Here is a 27,761-nt window from a genome sequence, read left to right on the forward strand (position 1 = left end):
GAGAGCTGTATAATAAACTAGTACACAGCAGTGCCTTATCCTGTGTGTATTTTTCATCCAAAACAGGAACCGTCAGTCCACCTATACTTTCTGACAGCAACCGCAGCATATCACCTGGATAATTACTGTCAAGTAAGCCTCAATTCCTTTATTTACGCTGACGTAACATCGTGTTAAATCGTAAAAATGTTATCGAAAGCTCCTGTTTTCACTGTAAGTTATACAGTTTGTTGGAATGTTAGGGCACCTTTCGTTACTTTGCTTACAGTGTTAAGTGCTTGGTTTCCTCATTGTTTTTATAGTCGTTGGCGAAGACAAGAACCCAATTTGACAGCTAACGTCATTTAAAGTAACAACTACGTCATTTGTGTCATCTCCTTACAGGCATGGCTGTGTTTGAGAACTGCTCCATGCTCTTTGAGCTGAAAACTTTGCCCTTCAAGGAGAAGACTAAGCTGAAATCAGCAGTAACAGAAAATGGAGGCCACATGTCCTTTGTGGTCAATAAACAGGTCAGATGTTCATGTGATTATTCCCCAGCAGCTAAGGTCTTTAAAAAAATTAAACATGCTCCTCCAACATGATTAATGTGGGTGCGGCTTGCATGATTATACTGTATTGTCCTAGTCCTAGTGGGACAATGTTCATAAACAGTCTTAAAAATCACATCTTGCTTTTTGATTTCTGCCTTGATTTCCCACAGTGCTCTCTGATAGTGACCAGTAACGTATCCAACCTGAGCTCCAACAGGCTGCGTAGCATTCAAAAATACAATACGCCTGTGGTCGGGGTGGATTATGTGTACAGCTGTCTGGAGAGAGGTGTTCTTCTGCCTGTGGATGAATACAAGCTGGACATTTCCTCTGCTCTTTCACTTGATCTTCCTTTCTCCTCGATGATGCAAAGTCCACTCTCAAAACAAGGTATTATCCTTATATAGGCAGTGATTGTCTCCATCAAAGCACACAGGGGCAGATGCTATATGCAACAAATTGTGTCAAAAAATGTTGCACACAGATTTATGTTTCAGCTGCAAAAATAACTTTGTAGTCAGGTCCACGTGAAACATGTTGCTTACTGTTGGTTTTAAACCCGCGTAATGTAGCAATGTTTTACTGGAATTTTGTTATGTCAGGAATCAGGATGGGAATTCAAATTCTTTGTGAAATAACAAATCTTCTAAACCAAGTTTAAGAACACATGTTGTCATGATTATTACAGTTTATACTGGTACATAGCATTCTAATGTGGCCCATTACAAATGCAGAGCATCCATATCAGTTAAATAAGTATTGGCAAAAGAAAACATTTCTTCTTCTTGGTCCAGGAAGTTCTGGTCTTTGTATCATGGCAACATTTCAAAATGCCCTCGTTAGTCATAAAAATAAATGAATAGATGTCTTTTTTACCGTGATACAGAAAGTGTGGTCGTGTATGTGTCTTGTTTGTTTGAAACAAATAAACAATTGACCATTTAGCATTATGTAGCAATAGCTATGGTTGGATAGACAAATACAAATGTGTCAAACTCAAAGTAGACTTAAGTTACCAAAACAGGAAATCACCCTTCTGCCAATGCTGCCACAAAACAAAGCTGGAACAGGACCAGGGCTGGGCAAATCGGAATTAGGTTTGCCTTGGAGCCTGGCCAGAAGATCTTCCATGCTGTGTAAAAAAACCATGAAAACAGTACACCCCTAACACTGATGTAAATAAACATGATTGTCTTTCAATATTCTAAAGTTCTGATGTTTAAAAACGAGCAGAGTACATAGTGCAGGTTTTCACACTGTTTGTGCAATCAGAGATATGCGAATGTATAATGATAATCTTTCATTTGGTTTATTGTCACACAGCCAGTACAGCCAATAACAGAGGGCGGAGTAACTTAATCTATAGCAAGACTCCACCCAGTTCCAACGCAATGACTCACTCATTTAATTTCATGCATGGCTCACACAAGGTTCAATTGTTTTATCCTCCTACTTTGTTTCCACATCAACATATGGATATTCTGAAAACACAGTGCACTCAGTCAGCAGGTTTAACTACATAGCAGCCTTTAGGTTAGATAAAGAGTGTGTTTGCTCATCAGGTGTGTGCTTACTTTACTTTGTTACGCAGTGAGATTTTTTTCAATGGAGCAAAGTCAAACCTGCACCAGTGTTGTGTAACAATCTCTTTGTGAAGTGCATTTGTAATCCATATGTCACCTTGCTTAAAGAACCTGTGTGTACTTAGGTTTAAATGCATTTATTGCAGAACAAGTAAAGTGAGGTGTGTCGTTCATGTTCATGTGTTCTGTCTTGTGCATTGTCCAAAGGCCCAGCCAAGCCTGTGGACTCTGACCATCAGAAGGCAGGGTCTCCAGAGAGGAGTGGAAACATTCTGGAAATGTTCAGGTGGGAATAAGAATCATCCTCATGTTATTCTGGATTTGCACTGTAGTGTGTTTTATTAACACTGTGGGGTTAGTGATGAAAGGAGATAATGACATTGAGTCAAATCATATTCATTGTACAGATGGTAACAGTTGCATTTTTAAACGTGTCCTGCCACACACATCTGTTTTGTATTTGTATTTTTGGAAATAAACTACTACAACTAAAACCCTTGTATAAGTTCAATAACACAACATTTGTTTGTTGGATAAAACACAACAAATTCAATAATAATTACAGATTTAACTGAATCTAGCTGACAGGGTTAACATTAAATGATTAGTTACCATTATATGGACATTTTATGATCTGGGAAACTGCCAGTGGAATGTAACAGAGTACATGTCCCCAAGTACGAGTATAAGTCACCTTTAACCAGCATCTATTAATGTGATATTTTTTCAAGGATTCTTGTTTTGGTGATTAGGGAGGACTGTGTATTTGGCTGGTCTTTAAAAGGTTGTGGCAACCAGGGGGGCATCGATTAGAATGCAGACAAGATGTTCCTTTTAGGCGTTTTATTGGAATGAAGGTTTATGTGTGTGTGTGTGTGTGTGTGTGTGTGTGTGTGTGTGTGTGTGTGTGTGTGTGTGTGTGTGTGTGTGTGTGTGTGTGTGTGTGTGTGTGTGTGTGTGTGTGTGTGTGTGTGTGTGTGTGTGTGTGTGTGTGCGCGTATTGGATGTTCCTCGCAGAGGCTTGGCAAATATATAAAGAATGAAGCCTGGAGGTTGAAATTAGTTTAAATTCTCCTGGTGATGTCTAAGAGCAGACAGAAAATGCAATGCACTTTTTTTGTGTGTGTGTGTGTTATGTTATGTTGTGAATATGAAAATGAACTGCTACCTCCTATGTCAGCTCTAGCCACTGAAAAGAAATAAGAGGAGCAATCAGACCTATTACAAAAGCTGTTCAGTCGGATGTCATGTTGCCTGAGCTCGGTAAAGGATACTGATTCTCATTGGCTAGCTGTTCAAGCAGCCTAGTTAGTTGAATATCAATTAGAACCGGCACAAATTGAGCTGAGTCTTCCTGCAGGCTTTCTATACCACGCTAGAATGGCTTGAAACAAGGTAACCAAGGCATTTTTTCTACAATGAATGGTTAAAGAGTCTATGGTAGTACTTCAGACATTACCACAAAGTAATGAAATATGTGTGGCAGGGCACCTTTTAAAGCCTAATTCTTCTTAATTTGCCTTCTTCTTCATTTAAAGAAATATGATGGATTATAGTACTGCATAGAGTAACTTTTGCACACTCACAGGCAGGGGCCGCTTTGCAAATTGAGAATGCAGTCCACCATTAGAGTAATTTTCATACAAAATGTTAAGATATTCCTCCAAATGTCAGTGTTATCCACTCAAACATGTAGTTTCACCTCTAGTAGAATAACCCCTGCTCTTACTTTATACTTTATCACATGGTGGTAGAAACAACTGGACACAACACATCACAAGAGTTTTAAAACCAAGTCATTTGGTCACAGTTCTTGCAGAAATGGTTTTTCAAATGACATACACAAATTGCATTAATCTTTGAATTTTTTGTTGTCAATTGTTACATTTTACAGAATTTATAATGAAACTGATTTTGATCTTCCAACGTATCCGGAACATTTCCAAGTGGCTAAGTATTCAATCTTTGAAAAGGTAAATATGCTTAGTTATGTTTTGCTTCTCCACTACTGCTGCTACAGCAGTGCTTCCATTACTAATATTAATAATATACATTTCTCTCAAGATAAACAGCAAGACTTGGTGTGTGCTGGAGCTGCAGAGTTACAAAGGAGAGAAAGGACAGCAGTACCGTGTGGTCAGGTACTGCAAGGATGATATTGGAAACAAGGTAGGAAGACCTATAACTTCAACCACCAATGTATACAGTGCCTCACACTGTAAATATCTGTCATATCCCTATTTTGCTAGTTTTAACATCTTTATTTGCTCTAATTTTCTAATGTTTATCTGTGTTGTCTTAATTTGCTGTTTTCCTGTTTCCCCCATACTAAATTGTTGAGGTTTTTGTGCTTAAGTGATATACTTATAATTTCATGATGGTTCTGCACTCTGTTATTTGTCATAACAGATTTATACAAAGTCTCATGTTGCTTAGAAACTTGCATATTATAATGTTAGACGTTTTATTGATCTATCTACTGTAAGTGACCTCTATGCCTTGCATGCTGTCATTCATTTTATGCGGTAGAAGTAATCTGAAGCTAATAGGTATTTGTAATAGTGTAATTCTAAAATTGTTTTTTGACTTGGATACCAAAAAACTGCTTCCAAATTGTTTAGGCCCGTCAGAGTAACAATCACTGAACATGTTGGACTCAAGTCAGACATAACCCTTCTGTTGTCTTCCCGTCGAAATTGAAAGTCAACACTTTAGTGGACGCTTTTTAATTGATGTTTTTAACTTTTTCTTACGTTTTTGTCCCTTTTTTCAACCCCTTTTTCAATGTTTGTCACTTTTTTTTGTTACTTTTAAGACTATGTAACACTAACTTATTATCTTTAATTTTACAGTTATTTTTGGAATGTACTATCAATAAACCTCAATAAACCAGGAAATAATACCTAATGTTTGACTTAGAAAACCAGAAATTAGGAATTATTTATATGTCAACTTTTACGCAATACTGTTTCAAAACCACTTCAATTTCTTCTCTCCTAATGCTATAAAATTGAATAAGACGCCCCAAAATTAATGAAAGTAGAGATTTGATTTGTATTTGCCAAAGAGAGTTGTGTGGAATCAATCATGTTATTTGGGGTATTCACAATGGGGTGGTTAAAAATAACATTGATATAGGAAAACGGGTCAATTTGACCAGAGGACAACATGAGGGTTTAGTAGAAGAATATCTTGCATGTTGAAAAAAATAAAATAACAACACATGCCTGTGTTTTTTTTGTGTTACCAGAAGGCAGCAGTGAGAGACATGCTGGTGTTTGTGTCCACCTCAGAGGAAGCTCTGGAGGTGTACAAGGCCCTGAGAGACAAACTGCAGGCTACTGGTCTGCAGCTGAGGAACAACACGCCTTCGCAGGCCGGGGACCTGGGCTCCGCCCCCCTTCAACAGGTCCGACACACTTGCTTCAACATTTACACACATTTTACTGACTGTCTTATTAGTCTTAAGCCAGAAAATAAAAGCTGCAGGCAACTATAAGAGTACCATACTGTTACTTAGAATGCTTTGCTGTAAGGCATTGTAATTTTTAGCGTAATTGCTTAATTTTATTACAACATTACATGTTTTAAGTAGCTGTATTTTATTCAAATCTGAGCATACAGTATCAACATGTAGCTATTTTTAAGTCAATTTTCTGGCCAAACACTTTGAGATGTCTCTTTAGTTTACTTTTAAAATAATTTATGCTGTGTCAATAAATCTTCCCAATATTACACATTAAGATAAATGCTGTCAATTAAACGCGTAATTATCCGCGTTTACGCAAACCCATTTTAACGGCGTCAATTTTTTTATCGGGAGATTAACGTTCTTTTTGGCCTAGCATACTTTACTACTGTTTTTTTTCACATGGTGTTGCAACAACTATTACCGCTGATGTCAATTATCCCCCCCCCCCCCATGTAAAAGTATTAATTTCACCCTTTTATTGATGGACAGTGTTTCATTGTGTATGAGATTATTTGCTCCAAGTGAGAATGTTGCGTGTGAAATTGAACACTACAGTAGGTTATATGCCAATGTTGTTTTCAATAAAAAAACATTTGCACAAAGCAAGCCGATCCACTTTTCCTTGTTGATAAGAACATTAAAATTAGAAAAAAATAATAGGACAAAAAAAAATCAAGGGACATTTAGAATAGATAAAAAGTGTGATTAATTGCGAGTAAGCTTTGATGTTAATGCGATTATCGCAATTAAATATTTTAATCGTTTCACTAATTAAGCAGTAATTAAGATATAATATTTAAGGATAATAACACCACATTACTGTCAGTCACCATAGTAAAAAAAAAAAAAAATCCAAATTATAATAATACTTTACACTGCATAATTGTCTTGGGGTTTACATATCTGTAACTGAATGTGCTTGCTCTTGGGGGAATTAATGGAATTGTTGAGTTTTTGTAAATTATAGAGTGTGCTCTAGACCTACTCTATCTGTAGAGTGTCCTGATATACAGTAACTCTTGTTATGATTTGATATTATATATATAAAATGGAAGTGAATTGAACTATATTGACTCTGTCGTAGCCTGATAAGCCCCATACCACCAAACTTTAAAAGCAACCTATTGTAATATACAGGAACGTAAGAGAGAGCCAGGTCTTACAACACACTGCTTTAAAGACTATTCTTGTGTACTAGGTTTACAGTATGTTCTGCACACATTTTTTTGTTCCGACTTGGCAAAGGTATTTTCTGATTCACAATAGTATCTTATTTTGCATGATTTGGAGCTAGACTTTGTGTTGTTATGATATCTTATGATATCTGATGTCTGAGTGACTGCTAATGAGCTGATCAGTTGTTTAACATGTGTCTTTTCTGACTGGCAGCTCCTCCTGGAGGAGAAGCTGAACACAGGAAGCTTATCACAGGAAGTGGGCGTATTTGTGGAGCTGCTGTGGACTGAGGCCCTGGGCTGCCTTAGCAACATCCTCAGAGTTCCTATCAATAAGCTCAGCCTCAACGATGTAAGGTTTCTCTCTGTGGACTGTTCTACAAAATCTCAGTCTGCAGTCAAACTCGTAAAATAAGCTGTCCCATTAGCCTGTTGTCTGTTTCATGTTTCAAAAAAGAAAGTCGAATCATGACTCTCATTATGTTACGCTTTGTGCTCCATGCATTGTGTGCTTGTGTGTGTGTTTGTAGGTGAGCAGGGCGGAGGGATTGTTGCTTCAGGCTCAGAGGAAGCTGAGAGAGGGAAATATTAATGAGGTGAAGTCCCTCCTTAGTGAGGTTTACACCCTGCTGCCGCACAAACCACCACTGGTTCACTTGTCTCCCACTGCCAAGTTCATCTCTCAGAAACTGGACCTCTGTCAGGTAAGAGAGCTTACACACATGCACAGACATAAAGACGATAGAAATAAATAAACAAACAATCATGTAGGTTTAATAAGAAGGCTTAATAAGTAGGTTTTGAGTCCGGGGCGTGTATTAAACATACTGAAATCAGTCAGTTAGCATGTTAAAAAAACAGATGAATGTGCTGTTGATGGACACTGTTATCCCATGATGCTGTCCACAAAGGAACTCAAGAGGATTTATATGTACATTTATTGTATGGTAATCAAAACATCTGTGATGAAGAAGTATTATAAAATAATGTCTTATTTTGTTTCAAAAAAATTATAATGTGTAGCTTATTAACATTTTACAGTTTGACCTCAAAATATCAACAGACGATAACAGTAAACACAAAACGTTTAAATCGTTTGAGCACCCCCATTTAAATTCTGAAATACATGGCACTACCTTACATCCACAAACACAAGACACCACTGTCCCCTGGGAATATCCAAGCTAACGTGAAAACAATCTTTTCTTTTTTTCAAGTTAATCAAAGATGTTCTGAATGTGAGCGAGATGACTCTGAGATGCCCCACGCCGTCTTGTCTGGGGAAGTACCGTGCTCTGAGGTGCAGCATTGAGACTGTCCCCCCTGGCACCGCCGAGTTTCAGGCTGTGACCGCTCTGCTGCAGGACAGGTAATGCTTTTATGTCTGAGGTCCTGGAGGAAGCAGAACCCATTTTCAGTGATGCAGTGCTTCTAAACGCCAAAACACACACTTCTATTTACAAAACCTGTTGCACATTTGTGAATAAATAAATACCATCCATATACATCTATAAATTATATTTGATTTTTCAGTTGAGTCTCATCTCACTGCCATGTTTTGATCTGTGCTTTGCAGGAAGGTGCAGGTCCATCAGGTTCTGTGTGTCAGCAGAGGGGTGGAGCTACAGACGTTTAAAAGGGACATTGGGAACATTAAGCCCCTTCTCCATTCCTCCAGCCCCAGCAACTTTGTGGGACTGCTGTCTCGGTGAGATCACACAGACAAATACACATATCTACACACACAATTATATACAATGTATTTATACACTATATCCCATTTTAACTAAGTGATCGTCCTGTGATTCAGTTGTAGCTGTTGTTGGATAATTCCAGGTATTCTCGCAAATTTTCTCAGATAAAAATTTGCTTTTTGTATATAAAAAAAAAACTGTGTGCAGTATGGGAATGTACCACCAGAGAAACATTATATGATAATTTGCTTTAATTTAATTAGAATTTATAGGCTACCAAGGCCACTGGCTATACGTTTGTTTAAGTGCAGTTTTCCCAATATCCCCCTACAGGGTTTCTGCTTAAATAAAGTTTAAAGGAATAAGCAGTAGCCCTCTAGTGCTATTTGGAGTTTAGTCTGTACAAATATACTGTATGCAGTAAAATGTCATTAGTTTTATGCAGTAAATCATGTGGTAACTTATTCACAATTTAAATCAGTTAATCAATATTTTATAAAATAGCTTGTTGTCTTCTTTCTATTCCTTCATATATTTCTTAGTGATATGATGTTATAGTAATGCTGACAGCCAGACAGGTATGCTATAGTGTAAGTCTACTGTACAGCTTCAGCAGAAAAATAAAGAAATCTGACTTGGACTTTTATTATGTAACATAGTATTTTCACTTTCTCTTCAGTGGTCTGCTGCTGCCCCGTGTTGGAGTGGAGCATCATGGGATAGAGAGAACTGACGTTGGTAATCTGGGAAGTGGAATCTACTTTAGTGATTCCATGAGGTTAGTAGAAAATCTGAAATTGATGAGTCTTATTCCATAACAATATTCAATTAGTTTTGGCATATAACAACATCTTGCCTGCGTGCCTATGAATATTCATTTAAAGGTAGACGATACTGTACTAGTGAGTCTGTTGTAGATTATAAAACCTTTTTATAATCTGGGAACCCTAGAGGGTAACAACCCAGTCATTTTTAGTAATATAAGCATGACTTCTATTCTCTATGTTCTCCATCCACAGCACAAGCTTGAAATACTCCAAGCCCAGTGAGACAGACGGCTCTCGGCTGCTGTTGGTGTGTGATGTGGCGCTGGGACGATGCGGGCGGGTACACAAGAGAGACTTAACACTGACCCAGGCTCCTGAGGGCCACCACAGCGTGCATGGGGTCCGCTGCACCCCTAACACTCCCTCTGAGTTTGAGGTAGGAGTGTTTGCGTGTGAATGTAGGTGGAATATAAATCGACGGATGGACATATATCTAAATTAGCTGTAAAATCGGACACAGATTGTGATTATGAGATGATGAATGTGATCAAATTGATTCACATCTAAGATTTTTTTATTCTGATTTGGATCCCTTGCCATGCGGCCATGTGAACACAAGGTTTAGAGTTTTAACTTAACCGTGAAGAGGAGAAAACATAATTGAATAAAAGGATGCATGCAGTGGAAAGTGATGAGCATGAGGAATGATGAAATAGTAGTTTGATGAGACCAAAGGCGTCTTTGTCTATGTATTTATCACCAACAAACAAAACAGAATTCACAAAGTTAATAGTTTCAACTGAGAGGACAGAGCTCTGCCCCATGCTGGATGATGGTTCAGAGTCCGACAAGGAATGGCTTAAATCATCCCATTTTATATAGTGGGCTTCACCTTCAACCCAGACAAGGTAGAGCTGTTCTTAGTTATGCCACAAAAGAGCTAAAGCTGTTCTTAGATTTGGCATAAGAGATGTCTAACAACACCTACTGCGCCCTCTCAAAAACTGCAGACTATTTCTGCATATTTGTCTTTCAGCTTAAAGTCAGCGCACCATGTTAAAACACACTTCAGGTTTCATAAACAAGTTTCTAATCTGGAGATATACTAAACCACGAGGTTCAGTGTGATGGCAAGATGTATAATAGGAAAACCACAATTCCACAGTAGCATACTTTAATGAAGACAGACGTGTGTAAATGAAATGGTGAGTGACTAAGTGATTGTCCGTTAAAACTGTCTTGTGTGTAAGTATTGTCTATAAGCAGCAGTTTAATGCTTAAAATATACTGGCACACTCTTAATGGGAGTATACCTTCGGACTTGTTGTGATCATATGTGACATCTCTCAGCCCTAACACGTCTAGACTTCTATGCCTGTGTGCACGCTAACTGTGTACTGTATATGATCCTACTCCAGGACGACGAGTACGTGGTTTACAGTCCTGATCAGGTGAAACTGAAGTATGTGGTTCAGTTCAGCGTCGAGGGAGAACAACTGAAGGACTTCAGTCCTGCCATTAACACTTCAACTGAGCTGGGTCTGCCCTCTATAGACCAGCAAGAAACAGGTATAGTTATCCTAAAGGTTATATGTTTATATAACCATCAAATCTGATATTGATCAACAAATTGTTCATGATTTTTCTTCAGTTGACGGATTAAAACTAGTGCGTTCAAACGATTAAAATATTTAAAGCGCCCATATTATGCTCATTTTTAGGTTCTTAATTGTATATTGAGGTTAAACCAGAATAGGTTTACATGGTTTTATTTTCAAAAATCACCATATTTTTGTTGTGTTGCACATTGCTGCAGATCCTATTTTCACCCTGTGAGTTTGGGTTTAGCTACAGAGTGAGACATCACACTTCTATACTATCTTTATTGGGAGTTGCAAATGCGCAGTAGCTAGGTAATGATAACGTCAGCTAGATAACTCTTTCTCCAACTTTGGTCAGTACAAGGTAGGATTAGCTGGGAGCTAGCTAAAATAGTCCAAAAAGAACGTTAATCTCACTATAAAAATTGACACCGTTAATAACATGTTTAACTGACAGCATTAATAAAACATGATTGAAAAACCCCTTTGATAAAGTTAATAAATTGTGTTGTTAGCATAATATCATCAAAGTACAGTATTGCAGCCCACTTAGGTGAATTAGGGAGTGTTTTATCTCAGACAGCAGGAAAGCAAAATAAGGCAGAGTTTTTAGCTGTTTATATCTTAATGAGAGAACTGTTCTTATTGGGCAAGGGGACACCAAATCCTCACAATGTTTGTCATTAAAAGGATCAAGGGTTGTCTATCAGTGGCTTCTGTATGAAGGAATGTATATCGTTATTGGCCCTCAAATTTGCAAATGATTGTAAACAAAACCTCCTTTTTGCAGTGATTTTGCCTAGAGATTTTAAAGGCATTATACTACGCATCTCCACATTCTGGCATTCCCATATTATCAAAAACATTTTGAAGACAACTATTAACACCAAAGATGTTTTGTCTTGAAAATCACATCGTAGGATTGATCACATTTCCAGGCAGAAGTAACTGCACTGACAGTGTTCCCCAAGAAAGTCTGCAAGCCTTTATTAACTGTTAAATGATCTAAAATCTAAACCTGAATAAAGTAATGATCTCACATAACGTCTATTATATACCGTAAGACACAATAGCAAAATAGAGACTTTTGGTCACTTTAATTTGTAATTAGTTAAACCTGAGTTTGATTTTTAAGAGATCTGTGTTGTTGCAATTGTATTACAAGCAAAAAAAATGTGTCTGTGTCTGTGTCTGTGTCGCTCCAGAGTGTAGCTTGGATGAGGGGTTGGAAACCATCAAAAACCCACTGGCGGATGTGAAAGCTGGGCTGTTGGACAGTTCTGGTCAGCAGCTCCCTCTGCAGGCTGTCCACGTGAAGTGCAAGCTGATGGATCTGCTTTCTCAGGTGAAAAATAAACCGCTCATTCATTTTTCCTGTTGATGACGCCTCAGTGATCAGCTGGTTGGTTCGATTCATGCTAAAAAAGCATCATCAGCTGAGTTTACTGACTCATATCTCAAATAAAGCACATATATAGTATATGTGCCTCATCTTTCCTCAGCTGATCTTTCGGTCATCTTTTCAGGTCATCATTTTCCAGAAATACACCAACCTGAGCCCTGTTCCCATTGAGGCAAAATATGTCTTCCCATTAGATGATTCTGCAGCAGTGTGTGGATTTGAAGCTTTCATCAATGGGAAACATGTGGTGGGACAGGTAACTTGACTTAATTTTTCTTATCACTTTTTTTTATTATTTACATCCAGATGCAGTATTTCCTCTATATCTTATCCTATTTCTTTAATATTTATAATTATTCTCAGATGTTTACCGAGATTATATTGTAAATGTCCCTTTTGTAAATGACACAGAAGAAAATGTAAAAGTTCAGTTTCATTAAAAGCCAGATTCACAGGTAGGGGTGGGAATCACCAGACGCCTCCCAATATGATATTGTCACTATACAATATTGCGATTTTAAACATATTGCAGTATTCTGCGATATATTGCAATTTATTACCTTTTTTCCAACTTCAAATTTTTCCCAATTTCAAATGATGTCCCCAAAAGGACATTTGTTTCATCTAAAAAAAATACATGTCTATTTGTTCATCTCACTTAAATTGTATTGCTGCAAAATGGGATTGTCAAGCAGACAAACTGACCAACACATATAAAACAAAAGATTTATACTTGGCATCTGTGTATTGGTATGGAAAATATTGTGACACTATGCTGTATCTATTTTTCTTCCCCACCCAACCATTTGGAGTTTGCATCCATTTGATCACTTAAGATGCTGTTAAATACAGTGAAGTATTTTTCTTGTCTTTGTTGCTTTGTTCTCTTTTCTGATTGATTTCTCAGTGATCAGATACATTTTCAGGATGTCATTGTATTATAGGCAGCCAACCTCACCCACCAGTACAAAACTGAGGATTATTTGTAAAATCAAATTTGTTTTTTTGTCTGTTTGGATCTCAGGTGAAGGAGAAAGAGCAGGCTCGCAGGGAGTACAAGCAGGCTATTGAGAGAGGCCATGGCGCCTACCTCATGGACCAGGACGCCCCCGTATGTCCACCCTGTGCACTCTGTCAAACGCATATCATCGTGCTTTCAAGCTCTAAATCTGGAAATCTCTAATTTTGAAATAATAGACTGATCAATCAGTATTGCAGGATATAATATATATTTTTTCACAGTATTTTATTAATGTCATTGAATAATTAAATTAATCAATAAAAGGGTATAAAGATCCGAAGTTGGAACTGTGTTTAAGAAGGTGTTTTCTAATTATTTTGTATTCCCATAAAAAACAATTTCTTTCATCAATAGCCTTAACGTTGCTAAACATGAAAAACCGGACTCTACCAATGTAAATGTAACAATCTTATAGATTATTGTTTCTGAGAAATCCGTTTTTATCCATAATTTAAAATATTTTATAATAATTTAACGGGCAACTCTAAATATTACAACACCCATGTGCCACAGCCGTGGAGAAGAATCTAGCCAGAGGCTACAATCAGATTGGTGGCAAATAAAATAACGCCATTACAGTTGCTGAATTCATCCAAATTGCCAAAAGGCACTCTGGGAGTCGTGGTTAACTTCTACATTTATTTGTACATAAGCTTGAGGTTTCTACTTTGTGTCAAAGAACCAGATTTTTTCTAATGCAGTTGTTAATACTTTGTGCAACTTTGTGTATGGGAAAAAAATGAATAGGATTTTTACTTCTGGAACCAGAGGTGCCAAGAATAGCTCTTCTTACTTTGCAACCCTATTTCTGCACTTGTGGTAAAGGGATTTTTGTGCTCGTTGCAGGATGTGTTCACCATCAGTGTTGGCAATCTTCCGCCCGGTGCGACTGTCCTCATTAAAGTTACATTTGTGTCTGAGCTGATCGTCAGGGACGGGAGCATTCTCTTCTCCCTGCCTGGGAGTGTGGCTCCGTGGCAGGAGAGTGCAGCGCTCAACCAGACTACACAAGTAAGGAGAGCCTGGACGTGTGTCCAAACTAAAACTAAAAACAGTTCACTCCACGTGTCATTTATCTTTTGGCTGACTGTCCATTGTGTGAACAGAAAAACATCAAGAAAACAATCAGAGGATGTATGCATGTGCAATGTACTGTGTGCACATACTTGCATTTTTCTAATTTTGTTTAATTACTTCTCCTTATGGATGTTAATTTGTTTTCAAGTTAACACAAGTTAGGCAATTAGACATATGAAATTTTAAATATAGTGAGATTTGGTCTTCAATTGAAAATTGCAGTTTGCCTTGAGCTGTCTTACTGTTACATGAACCATTCATCACCTAAGAAATTATAACCTGAGGCTGAGAAGTGTTGCTCTTTCTGTTCATTTATTTATTTCACTGCATTAGACCTTTGTCTTTCTATCTTGGTTATGTGAGGGGCTCTGAAAGCAAAATGACTGTTAATGTTATTTGTCTGTTTCTGTTTTTTATCGCTTAACAGGTCACTGTGGAGAAGGTGTGTGTGACTGATGAGGCAAGGTGAGCTGACGCCCTCTTTAGTGCTGAATACTCGTGGTGTAGTTTGGTGAAGCATTAGAGCTATTGGCCAGTCCAATCCACAAATAATTAACTACTGGCACTTTTATTAATCAGTTAAGCATTTGTCATTTATGCAGTATACCATTTTGGATAGAAATGTGTGTTGTCCTCCTAGTCTTTGCCTATATGCACTTCCCGTTTAACTTTGTGCATCTAGAGCACAAGTGTCAAACTCATGGCGCGTGGGCCAAATACGGCCCCTTGCAGACTTTCATTTAGCCCACATATCAATTAGAGTTCTCCTTAAATTTTGGACCACCTAGTTTTTGTTGCCTTTTCTGAAGTTTTTATGGCACTTTTGCTGATGCTTTTTAGACTTTTTTAAATGTATTAAAGACATGCAACAATACAGTCAAAGAAATTTGACTTTTCTCCTATATAAAAGCACGTTAATAAAGCATGTTTTCTGAAGTTTTTGTCTCTTTTGACAACGTTTTCCTGAACATTTTGGCCACTTTTTAAGCGCTTTTTCAGACATTTTTGCTTTGTTGGACCTTTTTTTTCTGTAAAGGCTAAGAACCTCTTTTGCCGACTTTGTCAGGACTTAATGTGATAATAATTTTCCAGTGGGGCCCTTGGGGAAGTTGCGTTTGACAACACTGATATAGAGGCTGTCTTCAAAGTGTTTCTTTTCCTCAGAGAGTTCACTCTGGACGTGTCAGTTGAGATGCCGCATGAGATCACCAACCTGCAGTGCATCACTCACAAAGTCAAGATCAAGGTAAGGTGTTTTAACGTTTCATATATTTGGATTATGCACATATTACAGTACATGGTTGTCGAGCGTTAATGGCGCAGTGGATGTGACACATAACTTTGGCGTGGAAGATCTGGGTCTCTGTAAATGAAGAAGAAATACAGGCATGCTTTAAAAAAAGTTTTGAAGTTGAAACTGTGTCACTTTGCACAGCCTATATGTTGTGAAAATATGCAGTGTTTACTGTTTCATATATTTATATTTACACTAATGGGGTTCTGGGGTAACTCTCTACCTTACATGCAAGTGCTGAAATAACAACTGGATAAATTGATCAGCAGATGATTTTTTATAATTAACAAAATATTGTAATAATTATATATTTCTTTTAAATGTCAAAATACTAAAGATCAGCATGTTACAGCTTCAAGAAAATAAACATGCTTTTCTGGATTATATCAGATCAAAAGTTAATTTCTCTGCAGCTTCAAATGTTCAAATTTTGAATCACTTTTAATGCAGAAATGTCATACGTTTGATATTTTTGTAATACTAAAAAGTTGGTTAATTGCAGCTATTTTTAATAGTTTAATTCAGTTAAAAAGGTGATCATTACTTGGAAACCCTTTCATGTTGCTCATGTTTAACCTTTTCATTCTTTCCTTGTATGTGTGTGATTCTCCAGAGAACCGACTGTAAGGCGGTGGTGAGCGTGCTGCCAGGAGAGGTCATGGGTCAGGAAGGTTTCCAGCTGTCAGTCACTCTGTCTGAGGTCCACCTGCCCAGGATGTGGGTGGAGAAGCACCCCGACAAGGACAGCCAGGTCTGTCAGTGTCTGCACATCTTCCTTTTTTATTCTGACTCTGTTACTTTTTCTCAGCCTACTCTCTCTCTCTCTCTCTCTCTCTCTCTCTCTCCCTCCCTCTCTCTCCCTCTCTCTCTTCTCTAGGCTAGCATGTTAGTTTTCTATCCAGACTTTGAAAACAACTCCAGTTCAGCATCCGATGAAGTCATCCTCTTGCTGGACACGTCTGAGTCCATGAAGGAAGAGTCTCTGCGCCAGGCCCGGAAACTCGCCCTGCAGGTCCTCAAAACTCTCGACAGCAACCTCAGACTCAATGTCATTTTCTTTGGAACAGGTTAGTTTGACCCCTTTACCTTTTATTGTGTATGTAGTGATAACAGCATAAAATAGACAGAGGATGTACAACTTGTAAAGATAAGAGAATATGTAACTATTTTTCGATGATCTGTTTTTTTCGCTGACAAATTCTGACATGCAAGAGTGTTTTAGAACTTCATCTTATGTGAGCTGATTGTTGAATACAACATGCCAGGGTTTGTGTTACCTTATTTGACAGAAATCTATACATTTACCTGTAATTTCTGACAATTTCATAAACACGTTTAGTATGCTTGAGTAACCCCAGTTTACAAAATTGGTAAAAAAAAAATGGTCACAAAAGTGACCGGGAGCATCCAGCACAGCCAGGCTCTCGTGTACATGTAAGTATTTGTTCAGCTTGTTCAGTGATTGTTTGGTAAACTGCTCCTAAACACATACAGAGAGAGTTTGAATTGCTGCTGAATTGGTGCTGTTGATTTTCCTTTTGGGCTGGCTAAAACCTCTTTTGGGAGGCGCCAAAAATTCCTCTTTGCAGGAGAAACCTTGCATGTAATATTAAGAGTATTCCCACCAGTACAAGAGAACTGCATTTGTAAGACCTCTCTCCATGTATGGTCAAAATATATTTTGCAAACGTGCTACAGTGGTCAGTAGGTATTTCCCTGAAGTTTGCAGTGTTTTGTCTGTCAGATCACACCGAAGCTTTCCTGGCAGCACAGCCATATGTTAAAGCCCGTCCGGCAGCCGAGAGCTTCATCAAGGTGAGTTATGACTGGCACATTCTTTCATACTGCAGTTCAACCTGGAAGCCATGGTCATAAGGAATATTAAGAGGTGTGGTTGCAAAGCTCTGAAATAAAGCAAGCATATATTGTTTGAAATAAAAAGTGCTGCAGATGATTTTATATTTTCCTGTAGTAATATCTGTTGATTTATTTGATCAACCTAGTAAAAGTTCAACATCAAAAACTTTTAAAATATATCAGTTAATGTACTGTAACATCAGTTAACACATTTAATTTAATTTAATTTTTGAATTTTGCACAGGTAATTGAACCTGTGCAAATATAGTTTTCTTTTGCTACATTTACACAATGTTTGCAAAATGAGAAAAACAGGAAAACACCCATAATTTGCAACTTTTGTTGTTTTAACGTACTATGACATTAAGTCAATCACTTGTATTGGTGTTGATATTTTATTTATTTTGCAGTGGTTCATTTGCAGCCATTTTGACAATATTTTGTGGACATATCTGTAGCTGTTAAATGAGAAATCTGGTTGATTTCTACACGTAGCTCAGTTGTTTGGCAATTTGGAGTGCTGTCAGCAAAAAAAAATAAAAGCAATCGTTGCTGTCTACACCGTGTTATCCTCCTGCTAGATTTGTCATTACAAGTGCTTACTAATGTGCACACACCTTTCATGCCTTTCTGTCACATCTACAGCAGTCAGATTTGATGTGTTAACTCAGAAGGAATAATTGCACATAGATAAGCACTTCTCCTTTAAAACATACCCTTTTTAAGCCTGTTAGGTGCTAATTCTAGCAGGGGGATAACACGGTGTAGACAGCACCGATTGGTTTCAGGGTTTTTTGCTACTGACAGCACTCCGAAAAACAGAGGTATGTGTTGACTTGGACCAGAATTCTCCTTTTAAGTGGAACATATTGTCACTGATTACAATGATCACAGTTATGACAATATGACTTGAATGCCTGTGTGTTCTGAAAGCCTTGCTCCTCTCCTTACTATCAGAGCTCCAGCCCAGTCGGGGGCAGCACTGAGCTGTGGCGGCCTCTGCGAGCTCTCAGCCTGCTGCCTCCATCCCGCGGCGTCAGGAACCTGCTGCTGCTGTCGGACGGCCATATCCAGAACGCAGAGCTCACCTTGCAGCTGCTCAGAGACAACGCTCAGCACAGCCGGCTCTTCACCTGCGGCCTCAGGTCTGAACGGGTCTAGGGGGGATAGGACAGGGTCATTGAGGGGGGGGGACATTGGCTTTTAATGCATACAGACAGACTAAAACTCTCTGAACTCTAAAGACAAATGTATTTACATAAAAAAAAATTAATAAAGCATTTGTCCGTGCTACAGCAGCAGCTACCAAGCTCTGCACACTGAGTTTCTTTTGATAACATAACATTTAAAGATGTGTGTCATTTTCAGCCCAACAGCCAATCGGCACATGCTGAGAGCCCTGGCCAGGGCAGGGGGCGGAGCCTACGAATTCTTTGACACAAAAACAAAACACAATTGGGCAGAGAAGGTAAGACGGACTACCTTATATTAATCAGATATAGTTATATAGTATAATCACATTTTTCAACATTGTTTGTGCTGTAGTCATGTGGTGTCGGAATAATCAGAAAAATGTGTTCCCTTGATAATTCACATTGCATTCACATTGCGAGATAGGGCTAGCCTTTGCAGAGGGCTGCACTCTCGAGTGCCTTTCTAGTTTGTTGCAATTTTAGTCTTTCTGTAAATATGCAAAGTATCCACAAATTTCCTTTTTCCAATCCCAATGCACACTTTCAAATAATAATAGCCGCTGTTGATTCGTCTGTTTACCCTTTTGTTTTGTGTGTTTTGGTTGCAGGTGGCATGTCAGGTGAAGCGCATGTCGTCTCCCGGCTGCAGTTCAGTGTCAGTAAAGTGGCAGCAGTTTAACCCAACAGCGGCCCCTCCTGTGCAGGCCCCCAAGCAGCTCAATGCTCTGTTCAATGACTGCCACACCTTGGTTTACGGCTTTGTTCCGCACTGCACTCAGGTACCCAGTTTATTTTTCACAGCTGCAAACCACTGAATTCTTTTCTTTTTTTTAGTTGCTTGCAGCTATTTTTTTTTATTTTTGTGAATCTGTGCATTATAATGCATATTTGTTAGGGCTACTAGTAACTCATTTTAAATCATTTAAGTTTTGATGAAACTTAACAAAATATAATTGCAAATGCAACTAATATTGTTCCGTAATAAAAACTCACGGATCGGAAAAGTGCAATCAATCTAAATTTTTGTTTTTACAATTAACTAGTAATTCCATTAAACAAAAAGAACACAGATTACACATTAGCTGTCATCTATTTATCTACAGTATATTTATCTAGTTTTTCTTTTGATTAATTGTTTAGTCTATAAAATACCCCAAACAAGTGAGAAATGCCCATCACAATTTCCCAGAGCTCAAGTTGATGTCTTTAAATTGCTTGTTTTCTTTGACAAATAGTCAAAACATGAAATTATTAAATGTGGAATGATATAAAACACAGTCAAGCAGCAAATCATTATATTTAATCAGATTTAAACCAACCAAGATTTCACATTTCTTCTTGATGAATGACTCAAATGATGTTGTTTCACGCAGGCCACTCTTCTTGGAAACCTAAGCGGTCAGGAACTCAAAACCATGGTGTCGACCAGTGAGCTGCAAAAGACCAGGGGCACGGTAAGGACACACACACATTCACACTCAACAGTGAGTTTCAACTAATCTACAGCCACTCTATATGCACATCTGGGATTGCTCTGTTGCCGACGGAAATACCGGCGGATTTTACTATTTTCGGCCGAATTACAAAGGAAAATGCTGTATTGTTCCAGGAGTTAGGTGCACTAACATTAAAAGCAGCTTTTCCATGTTCAGACCAAGCCTGTGGAACAAACACAAATAATTGTTTTACCCTGAAGATACTAATGCAGGATGTTGGTGATTGTCTTTATTATGACAAGGCAATGATTGTGATATGTACTGATGTGTGTGTGTGTGTGTGTGTGTGTGTGTGTGTGTGTGTGTGTGTGTGTGTGTGTGTGTGTGTGTGTGTGTGTGTGTTCAGTTTCTTCACAAGCTCACAGCAAGGGCCCTCATCAGGGATTACGAAGACGGAAGCTTGGATGCCAATGAAGCTGAACATGAGGTGTGTGACTGTTTGTGTGACTGTGTGTGTGTGTGTGCGTGTGTGTGTGCGTGTGCGTGTATGTGTGCGTGTGCGTGTGAGTGACCTATTATTACTGTTCCAGGGGAAGAAAGCAGACTTGAAGCGCTTCATCATTGAGTTAAGCAAGGAGTTCTCCATCCTGTCTCAGTTCACCAGCTTTGTGGCCATCGAGGAAAGGGTTTGTTACATTTAAAGTTATTTGTAATCATTTCCCTCACCTGCTGACTTTACACCCTGGATTTGAAAGTGTTGTTGCTCCCAACCAAAACCAAACTCATCTACCTTGTTTTAGGACTCCGAACAAACGGAGGACGGCTTCACGGACATCCCCAAGTTAATACAAGATGAAGATGTGGACTTCCTCCCCTACATCAGCTGGATTTCTCCTCAGGATAGTAAAGTGGATGATACATCTTCGGAGATGGAAGAATGTTTAGAGATGGTAATGTCACACTGCGTATAATATAATCAGAGGGGAAGGAAAGAGCACATTGTTTTACGTGTGTTTTACTAATGTCCCCTTTCTGATATGCTTGTATCTCTCTGTTTTAGGCAAGGCAAGGCAAGGCAGCTCTATTTGTATAGCACATTTCAGCAACAGGGCAATTCAAAGTGCTTTACACAAAATCCGTTAAGCAGATAAAACACAAGGATGGTTTTAGGATGAGTGCCCGAGCTATGATGATGTCCTTCCTGATTTTATGGCAACAGCATACTATGTATGGTGTAATCAGGGGATAAGGAAATAGCACATTGTACATGTTGTGATTTACTAATTGATTTATGAGCTGCATTTGTCTCTGTTTTAGGATGATGCAGAGTCTGGTGATGATTATGAGTCGTGCGTCGTGACAGCGGATATGTATGATGACTGTACAGATGAAATGATGGTAACGTAACATTGTGTATAGCGTAATTAGGAGAGAAGAAAAGAGCACATTTACATGCTGTGATTTACTTAATGTCACTTTTCTGAGCTGCATTTCTCTCTGTTCTAGTCGGATAAAGGACTTTGTCTGACAGACAAAATAAAGGCTCTTGCACACTATGCACCCATGGTAAGTCCCGTCAAGCCCAAGCTGCAGCGGCACACCTGCTATTTTTTAATTAGAGCTGTAATTTGTAATGACTAGACAGTGTGACAAATATTAAAATAAAGTAATTAACAACCAATAGGTTCACAAATTTTAAATTAGCATCACATGTCCTTGTGTGGCATCATATCCATGTTATTATCGAAGCTGGACAATGCATACTGCTCCATTCATTTGCTTTATTGATGCAGTCATTGTGCAAAGGTTTGCTTGATCAAGGTTCTTTTTTGTGTCACGTGCACATTAAAAAAGGACTAAAATTGTTGGCCTCGGACACCTCTTTCAATGCTTATAAATGAAAAGAAACAAAAATCTAAACCTGAGACAAAAAAAATGTAAAGTTAAATAGTTAAAATATAGGCATAAAAAGTGTAAAAAATATTAATATATATTTTATGTAATTGTTCTAATTCATTCAACTACAATCAACTATTAATGTTGTTTTAAAACAAATTGTGGTTCAGTTTTCATTTAAGGTAAAAAAAATGTTTCTGAATTGTTTTTTTGTTTTCTTTATTTCTCTTTTCTTCTCTTCCTCTGCTCCAGAAAAGGAAACTCAGAGTGAGCTCCAAAGAAGTGGATGGCCAATTTTTGTGTAGGCAAAGCCTACAGGTACCCTGTATGGCCACTTGCCCTCCTCCTCCTCCTCCTTATCTTCGTACTTGTCTAATAGTTGCTTCACCTATACAAACCCTAGGTCATTCAGCCCGCTCATTTGATCGTCTTCCTGGTCTTCCTGGTCTTCCTCTGCCTTCAGCTTTCATTCCAGCTCTTGGCAGTGGGTCACTGGGTGAACCGAGTTCATCCAGTGCAGAGATACAACATTTCAGTCAACGTCTGTCAGAAAGGTCCAATAACTCCATTTCACCTGAAATGTCTAGATCTACAGGACACCGCTATTTTAAGTCTGCACGTCAATATTCTGCAGCTCACCAACAACAGACTTTTGATACAAGGGAGTTTCTGCCTGAAGACGAATCCATTGAACAGGATTATATACAGAACCGTAGCGCTCAACGTTCGAGGAGGAGAATTGTGCGCTATGGGGCTTTCTCAGTTCAAGCAGCCCACGAGTGAGTTCCAAAAAAAATATTCCTACTTAGAAAACTCATGTTTGTATTTCGGGATGTAAATGTGTGTTTTTTTTATTGTACAACTGATCGTCTTGTTTCAGGTACAAGTCAAGAGATCCTAAAGTGCTGCAGGTCAGATGGACAAAGATCTTTCAGATGCAGCATTCGGTAAGATGTGATTTAAAAAAAAAAAAGAATTTATAAAAGAAGTCATGTATGCTGGTGGAACTGTGACTAAATTAAGTCCTGCTGGCAAGTTAAAATGTTGGCTTTTACAAAGGTTTATCAAAGTGAACTAACTAGGACCACTAGCTGTTGCAAAGACTACATCTCACTTTGTTACAGCACTTTAACACAAATACAAAAGCAGCCAGTTTTGTTTCTTTAAAAAAAAAAATGTGTACAGTTCTGCCACAGTTTAAAATTTTATTTGAATTAAATGTAATTCATTTTACCAAACAGGGTTTATCATTGCTTAACAAGCCCTTTCAATGCCATCATACTCGGTGGTGGAAAATGTATTCAGATCCTTAAAAGTCCCATGGCATGAAAATTTCACTTTATGCGTTTTTTGAAATTTGAGTTCCCCCAGCCTGCCCATGGTCCCCCAGTGGCTAGAAATTGCAATAGGTGTAAACCGAGCCCTGGGTATCCTGCTCCGCCTTTGAGAAAGTGAAAGCTCAGATGGAACGATCTGGATTCTTGCCTCTTATGAGGTCATAAGGAGTAGGTTTTCGACCCCTTTGTCTGCTTGGCCCACCCAGAGAATTTGGCCCGCCAATGAGAGAGAGACATCAGGGCTTTTAAACGAGCAAAGTGGCAGTTGGTCAAGGCCACACCCCCATCCTCCACCTATTATACAGTATTAGGGTACGACTAACGCCTATTTAAAGCATCCAAAAAAGCACCATGTCATGGGACCTTTAACTTAAGTAAAAGTAGGGTCTATCTAGGGAGGTGCTTTGCAAATTAGTTTAGGATATAAATGCTGGTGGTGGGTTGAATAGATCTTTGCCAAATACTTTTCCCTATACAAATAAACATAAGAAGACTACTAATACCACACTGTGACAATGCTTTTTCAAATGCAAGTAAATATGTACGTATTACGCCTTTAAATATAAATGTATTAGGGCTGCTAGTAACAGTTATTTTCATAATTAATGAATCTGTCGATTATTTTCTAAATTTCTTGATTAGTTGTTTGCTCTATAAAATGTCGTGAAAATTGTGTAAAAAGTAGGTCAGTGTTTTCCAAAGCCCCAGATGCCCCAGATGGCGCCCTTAACTGTCTTGTTTTGTCCACAACTAAAAGATAAGAACTGTCTTTTACAGTTCTTTTCTTTTAGTTGTGGACAAAAAAAGACAAGACTAGTTTTATTGTCATAGAGAAGTGAAGAAAGTAGGAAATATTCACATTTAAGAATCTGGAATCAGAGATATATTTACTTTTATTTATAAAAATTACTCAAACTGTTTAATCAATTATCAAAATAATTGCTGATTCATTTAATAGTTGGCAACTTATTGTTTAATCTTTGCCACTCTATAATGTATTATCAGCAAAATGCACTACAAGTATGTAACATAAAGGTACTCATTTGTGCAGTAAAATGTCATAACCTACTGTTAGGTAGTTAAATCTACAGCAATGCAACATATTCCATAAGCTCATTATATGTTCGTAGCATTGCTGTCCTGTAAGAACCCCATATCTCTAAAAAGTTTTAATATGTCATCAGAAAATCAGCCCTGTTTTCAGCTTTTTGACGATGCATTATGCAGCGGATCCAAGAGGCTTTTTAAAGACTTAATTTAGCTTTAAGAAGTAGGAGAATTGTCTCAACTCAGGAAAGGAACACTTTCTCCTTTAGTTTATCACAAACATTTAACATCTACACATCTGGAGATACATGTTCTTCACTGGACAGGAAGGAGATGAAAAAATCAAAGTGATCAGACAAAAGTAGTGGAGTAAAAAGTAAAACCTTTACTTCTGCAATATAGTGGGGTAAAAATATAAATAATCAAAACATAAAAATACTTATAAAATAAAGAACAAGTACCTCAAATTTGTACTTGAACTCAAACTTGAATACATTTATTCATTAACATTCCAATACTAATCGTACTGTATACAGTGTATACAACATGTGTAACATATTGCTTTTCTATTTTGGTAGATGCTTTTGTCCAAAGCAACATCCATTACTGTGTTGTTCTTTTTTAGCTGTCTTTGACAATAACCATGCTTGTTTGTACTAGTAGTCCTTGGGGAAGTGGGAAATTGCTGTTTTACAAAAACTGAAAGAAGGTGACGTTGTGTGTTGCAGGAGGGCTACTGGGAGTTAACCAAAGAACTGGGTGAGCTCATGAATGTCGATGCAGACCTCTTTGCCAACGTCTTCCTGAAGAACAAGGGCATCCAGTCTCTAGGTGAGAACTCTCATAACCTTTGGAAATAGTTGTGTCATTTTTTTTTCCTCTAGTAGATTGGGTTTGTACTGGAAAGATACTCACAATTTGAAAGTAAAGTAAAATTTTACTTGAAAGTAAACAAGCATTAAACATACTCACGTACATAATGAAAGCACGTTACACGGAGTTAAGCTATTGCCAAAGAGCAGGTTGATCTTATTAGGGTTAAACTGATGGGAAGAAGTTTCAAATGCATTTTAATGACTCATGTTGAAATGATGAAAATGTCTTTTATTCTCTAGAATCGTGTGTTTTTAGATCATTAAAATGCGTTGAAATATGACCGGTATAAAGGCTTGAAACTGAAAAGTTTCCTATAGAATTTAAAATCATTATTCAAAGTGGATATACTTAAGAGAAGAAACGTGGTGAAAAACAAGTCTGTTCTAATGCGACGCCTCTGCTTTCAACCGACTTTATTAGCATTGTAAGCCAGTAATTAAGTGAAGGAAGTGGTCATTGGTGAAGCAAGTGGTCCCCCAAATCACAATCAACATTTGTTCATCTCTCCCCCAGAACTATGCCGGCAGAGTTTAGATTTTATTTGCCCAGGTTTTAAGATTAACCTCTGCTTCCACCCCAATACAATAAAGGTAATAGATTTTTCTTCAAGTGCTCGAGTCAAAGAACAAATGATTTGAACAAATGCATTGTGTGCGTGGTGTGTGTGTAGGTGTGAAGGCCCATGAAGACATCCTGAAGCTGGTGGCAACTCTTCTGGTTCTGCAGCTGATGAGGGTGGAGAAGCTGAAGGAGGGCAATCTGCTCCGTACGCTCTTCTGTCTGGACGACTCGACTCAGCCGAGGTCTGTCCAAACCCAAAAATTATTCAATAAAGTTTTTCTTGGTATTTGTAAAAACACATCAAGTGCGTTGAGACTTGAAGGCACATCCTGCCATCAACATGCATGTCCAAAACAGGAAGTGTAGGTGTCTTATGTTAATGAAGCAAATTCTACTCAACCCTATTCACATGAGGTTATCTTAGAAATGCATGTTTGTTACAACCTACAGTAGATATAAAAAGTTGTTAAAAAACACAAGCTATGATGTATCCTTAATCAAGCATAAAGACTTGCATTGTCACAAGAGGAACTGTAAGAGGAAGCATATGGGAGTTTATTCAGACACAACCTAAAAATGCCCAATGACTTTTAATGTACTTCTTAAAATTCTACTTTTTTTGATTTAACCCATTGTTCTCAGCCGTGAGAGTCATGTATTGTAATTTTCTTTTTAGGAGTCAGTTCCCAGTTTAGCTACCCTGTTTTGGTAACAACTGACTTGTTCTTCCAGGCCCGAGCGGTGGGAACAGGTGAAGAGGGCGGTGGACTGGGTTTGCTGGGCTGACCGGCAGTACCCGTGCGTCTACAGCCGGTTGGAGTTTGGTGTGAGCTGGGAGACCTCCACCCGTCAGCTGCTGGGTTTCGAGGGCCTTCCTCCCTTCTCACCTCTTAGTGGTCTGAACCTGCAGAGGGCAGTAGGGAATCTAATGGTCCACTGAGCATGCCAACATAACTGAGGGAGCATGAAAAGAAGATAGTGTGAGAGAAATTTATAACGCTTTTCCGTTTTTGAGGGGATTTCATTTTCTTTTGTGGTCTTTATTGACAAGACAGCTTGAAGGGAGTGGGGGGGGGGCACACACAGCTGTGGGTCGGATTCAAATCCACAGCCGCTGCCAAGGACTCCGTGGGGCGCATACTCTACTGAATGAAATAGAGGTTGCACTGGGATGAGATTATTTTAGCAATTCTTTTCTGACATATGCATGATGTATACACACTTTATAGACTTAAATAACCAGCTCCAGCTGATTTCTGTAGTAATCTGATTTCTTTAACTTTACAAATACAAGAATTTAAGTTTCTTTTTTGATGCAGGGGTTTGGAGATTTAGCTTTCTCCTGGTTCATTGCTTGGACATTTACTGATATACTAATAACCGGGTGTTTGGAACTGCTTTCTACATGTACGCATGTCTATGACAAAGCCTTCAGACAGGGAAATTATCCATGTTCCAACAGGATAAAAGGAAAGGTCATGAAGAGTAGCAGGGTATTGGTGTGTTTAGAATATTCCCATCCAAATTTACACTAAAACGAAAACTATTTGCTGTAATACAGCAGCATCTAGAGGTGCGGTTTCCTCTGAGTGTTTGAATGTTAAATTTAGACAAAATCAGGAAGCAGTGCCTTGATATTTCAAGGAAGCAGTGAAAGTAATTTTGTAATATTTCCAACTAAGGTCAGAGAAGTGGAGAAATGTGATGACTGACCTGCTGCATATGTAACCAGGGCCAGAAAAGCAGAATTTATAAGTCCAGGATAACTTATAAATCAAGGCTTTACCCAGAAATATTGTGCGTGCACATGTGCTGACAGGTCAGTTTTAAAAGGGATTGAAAAGCCAGCTTTGACACTTCTCTTTTTATTTTAGAAACTGCTTTTGTTCTTCCCCTAAAACCTAAAGAGAAATATAGAGAACAATCCTATAAATTATTT

General features: G+C 38.2%; 1 protein-coding gene across 1 annotated transcript; it reads left to right on the top strand.

Moving 5' to 3' along the window:
- parp4 (poly (ADP-ribose) polymerase family, member 4) lies at positions 1 to 27,761 on the top strand. The gene is made up of 40 exons (XM_034886017.1): positions 1 to 132; positions 385 to 512; positions 704 to 923; positions 2,324 to 2,402; positions 4,011 to 4,089; positions 4,181 to 4,285; positions 5,367 to 5,525; positions 6,978 to 7,115; positions 7,294 to 7,467; positions 7,981 to 8,132; positions 8,340 to 8,471; positions 9,137 to 9,235; positions 9,477 to 9,660; positions 10,643 to 10,792; positions 12,024 to 12,170; positions 12,352 to 12,483; positions 13,252 to 13,338; positions 14,095 to 14,259; positions 14,753 to 14,790; positions 15,490 to 15,571; positions 16,233 to 16,370; positions 16,497 to 16,686; positions 17,364 to 17,434; positions 18,434 to 18,621; positions 18,845 to 18,944; positions 19,278 to 19,448; positions 20,043 to 20,123; positions 20,512 to 20,592; positions 20,696 to 20,791; positions 20,906 to 21,055; positions 21,276 to 21,332; positions 21,423 to 21,503; positions 21,612 to 21,671; positions 22,254 to 22,319; positions 22,405 to 22,546; positions 22,636 to 22,780; positions 22,882 to 22,948; positions 25,114 to 25,216; positions 25,932 to 26,064; positions 26,555 to 27,761. Exons 2-40 carry the CDS (start codon positions 387 to 389, stop codon positions 26,760 to 26,762), a joined length of 4,776 nt encoding a protein of 1,591 aa, XP_034741908.1. The 5' UTR covers positions 1 to 132; positions 385 to 386; the 3' UTR covers positions 26,763 to 27,761.

The sequence above is a fragment of the Etheostoma cragini genome, chromosome 11 (genome assembly GCF_013103735.1).
Source record: "Etheostoma cragini isolate CJK2018 chromosome 11, CSU_Ecrag_1.0, whole genome shotgun sequence".
Classification (NCBI taxonomy): Eukaryota; Metazoa; Chordata; class Actinopteri; order Perciformes; family Percidae; genus Etheostoma; species Etheostoma cragini.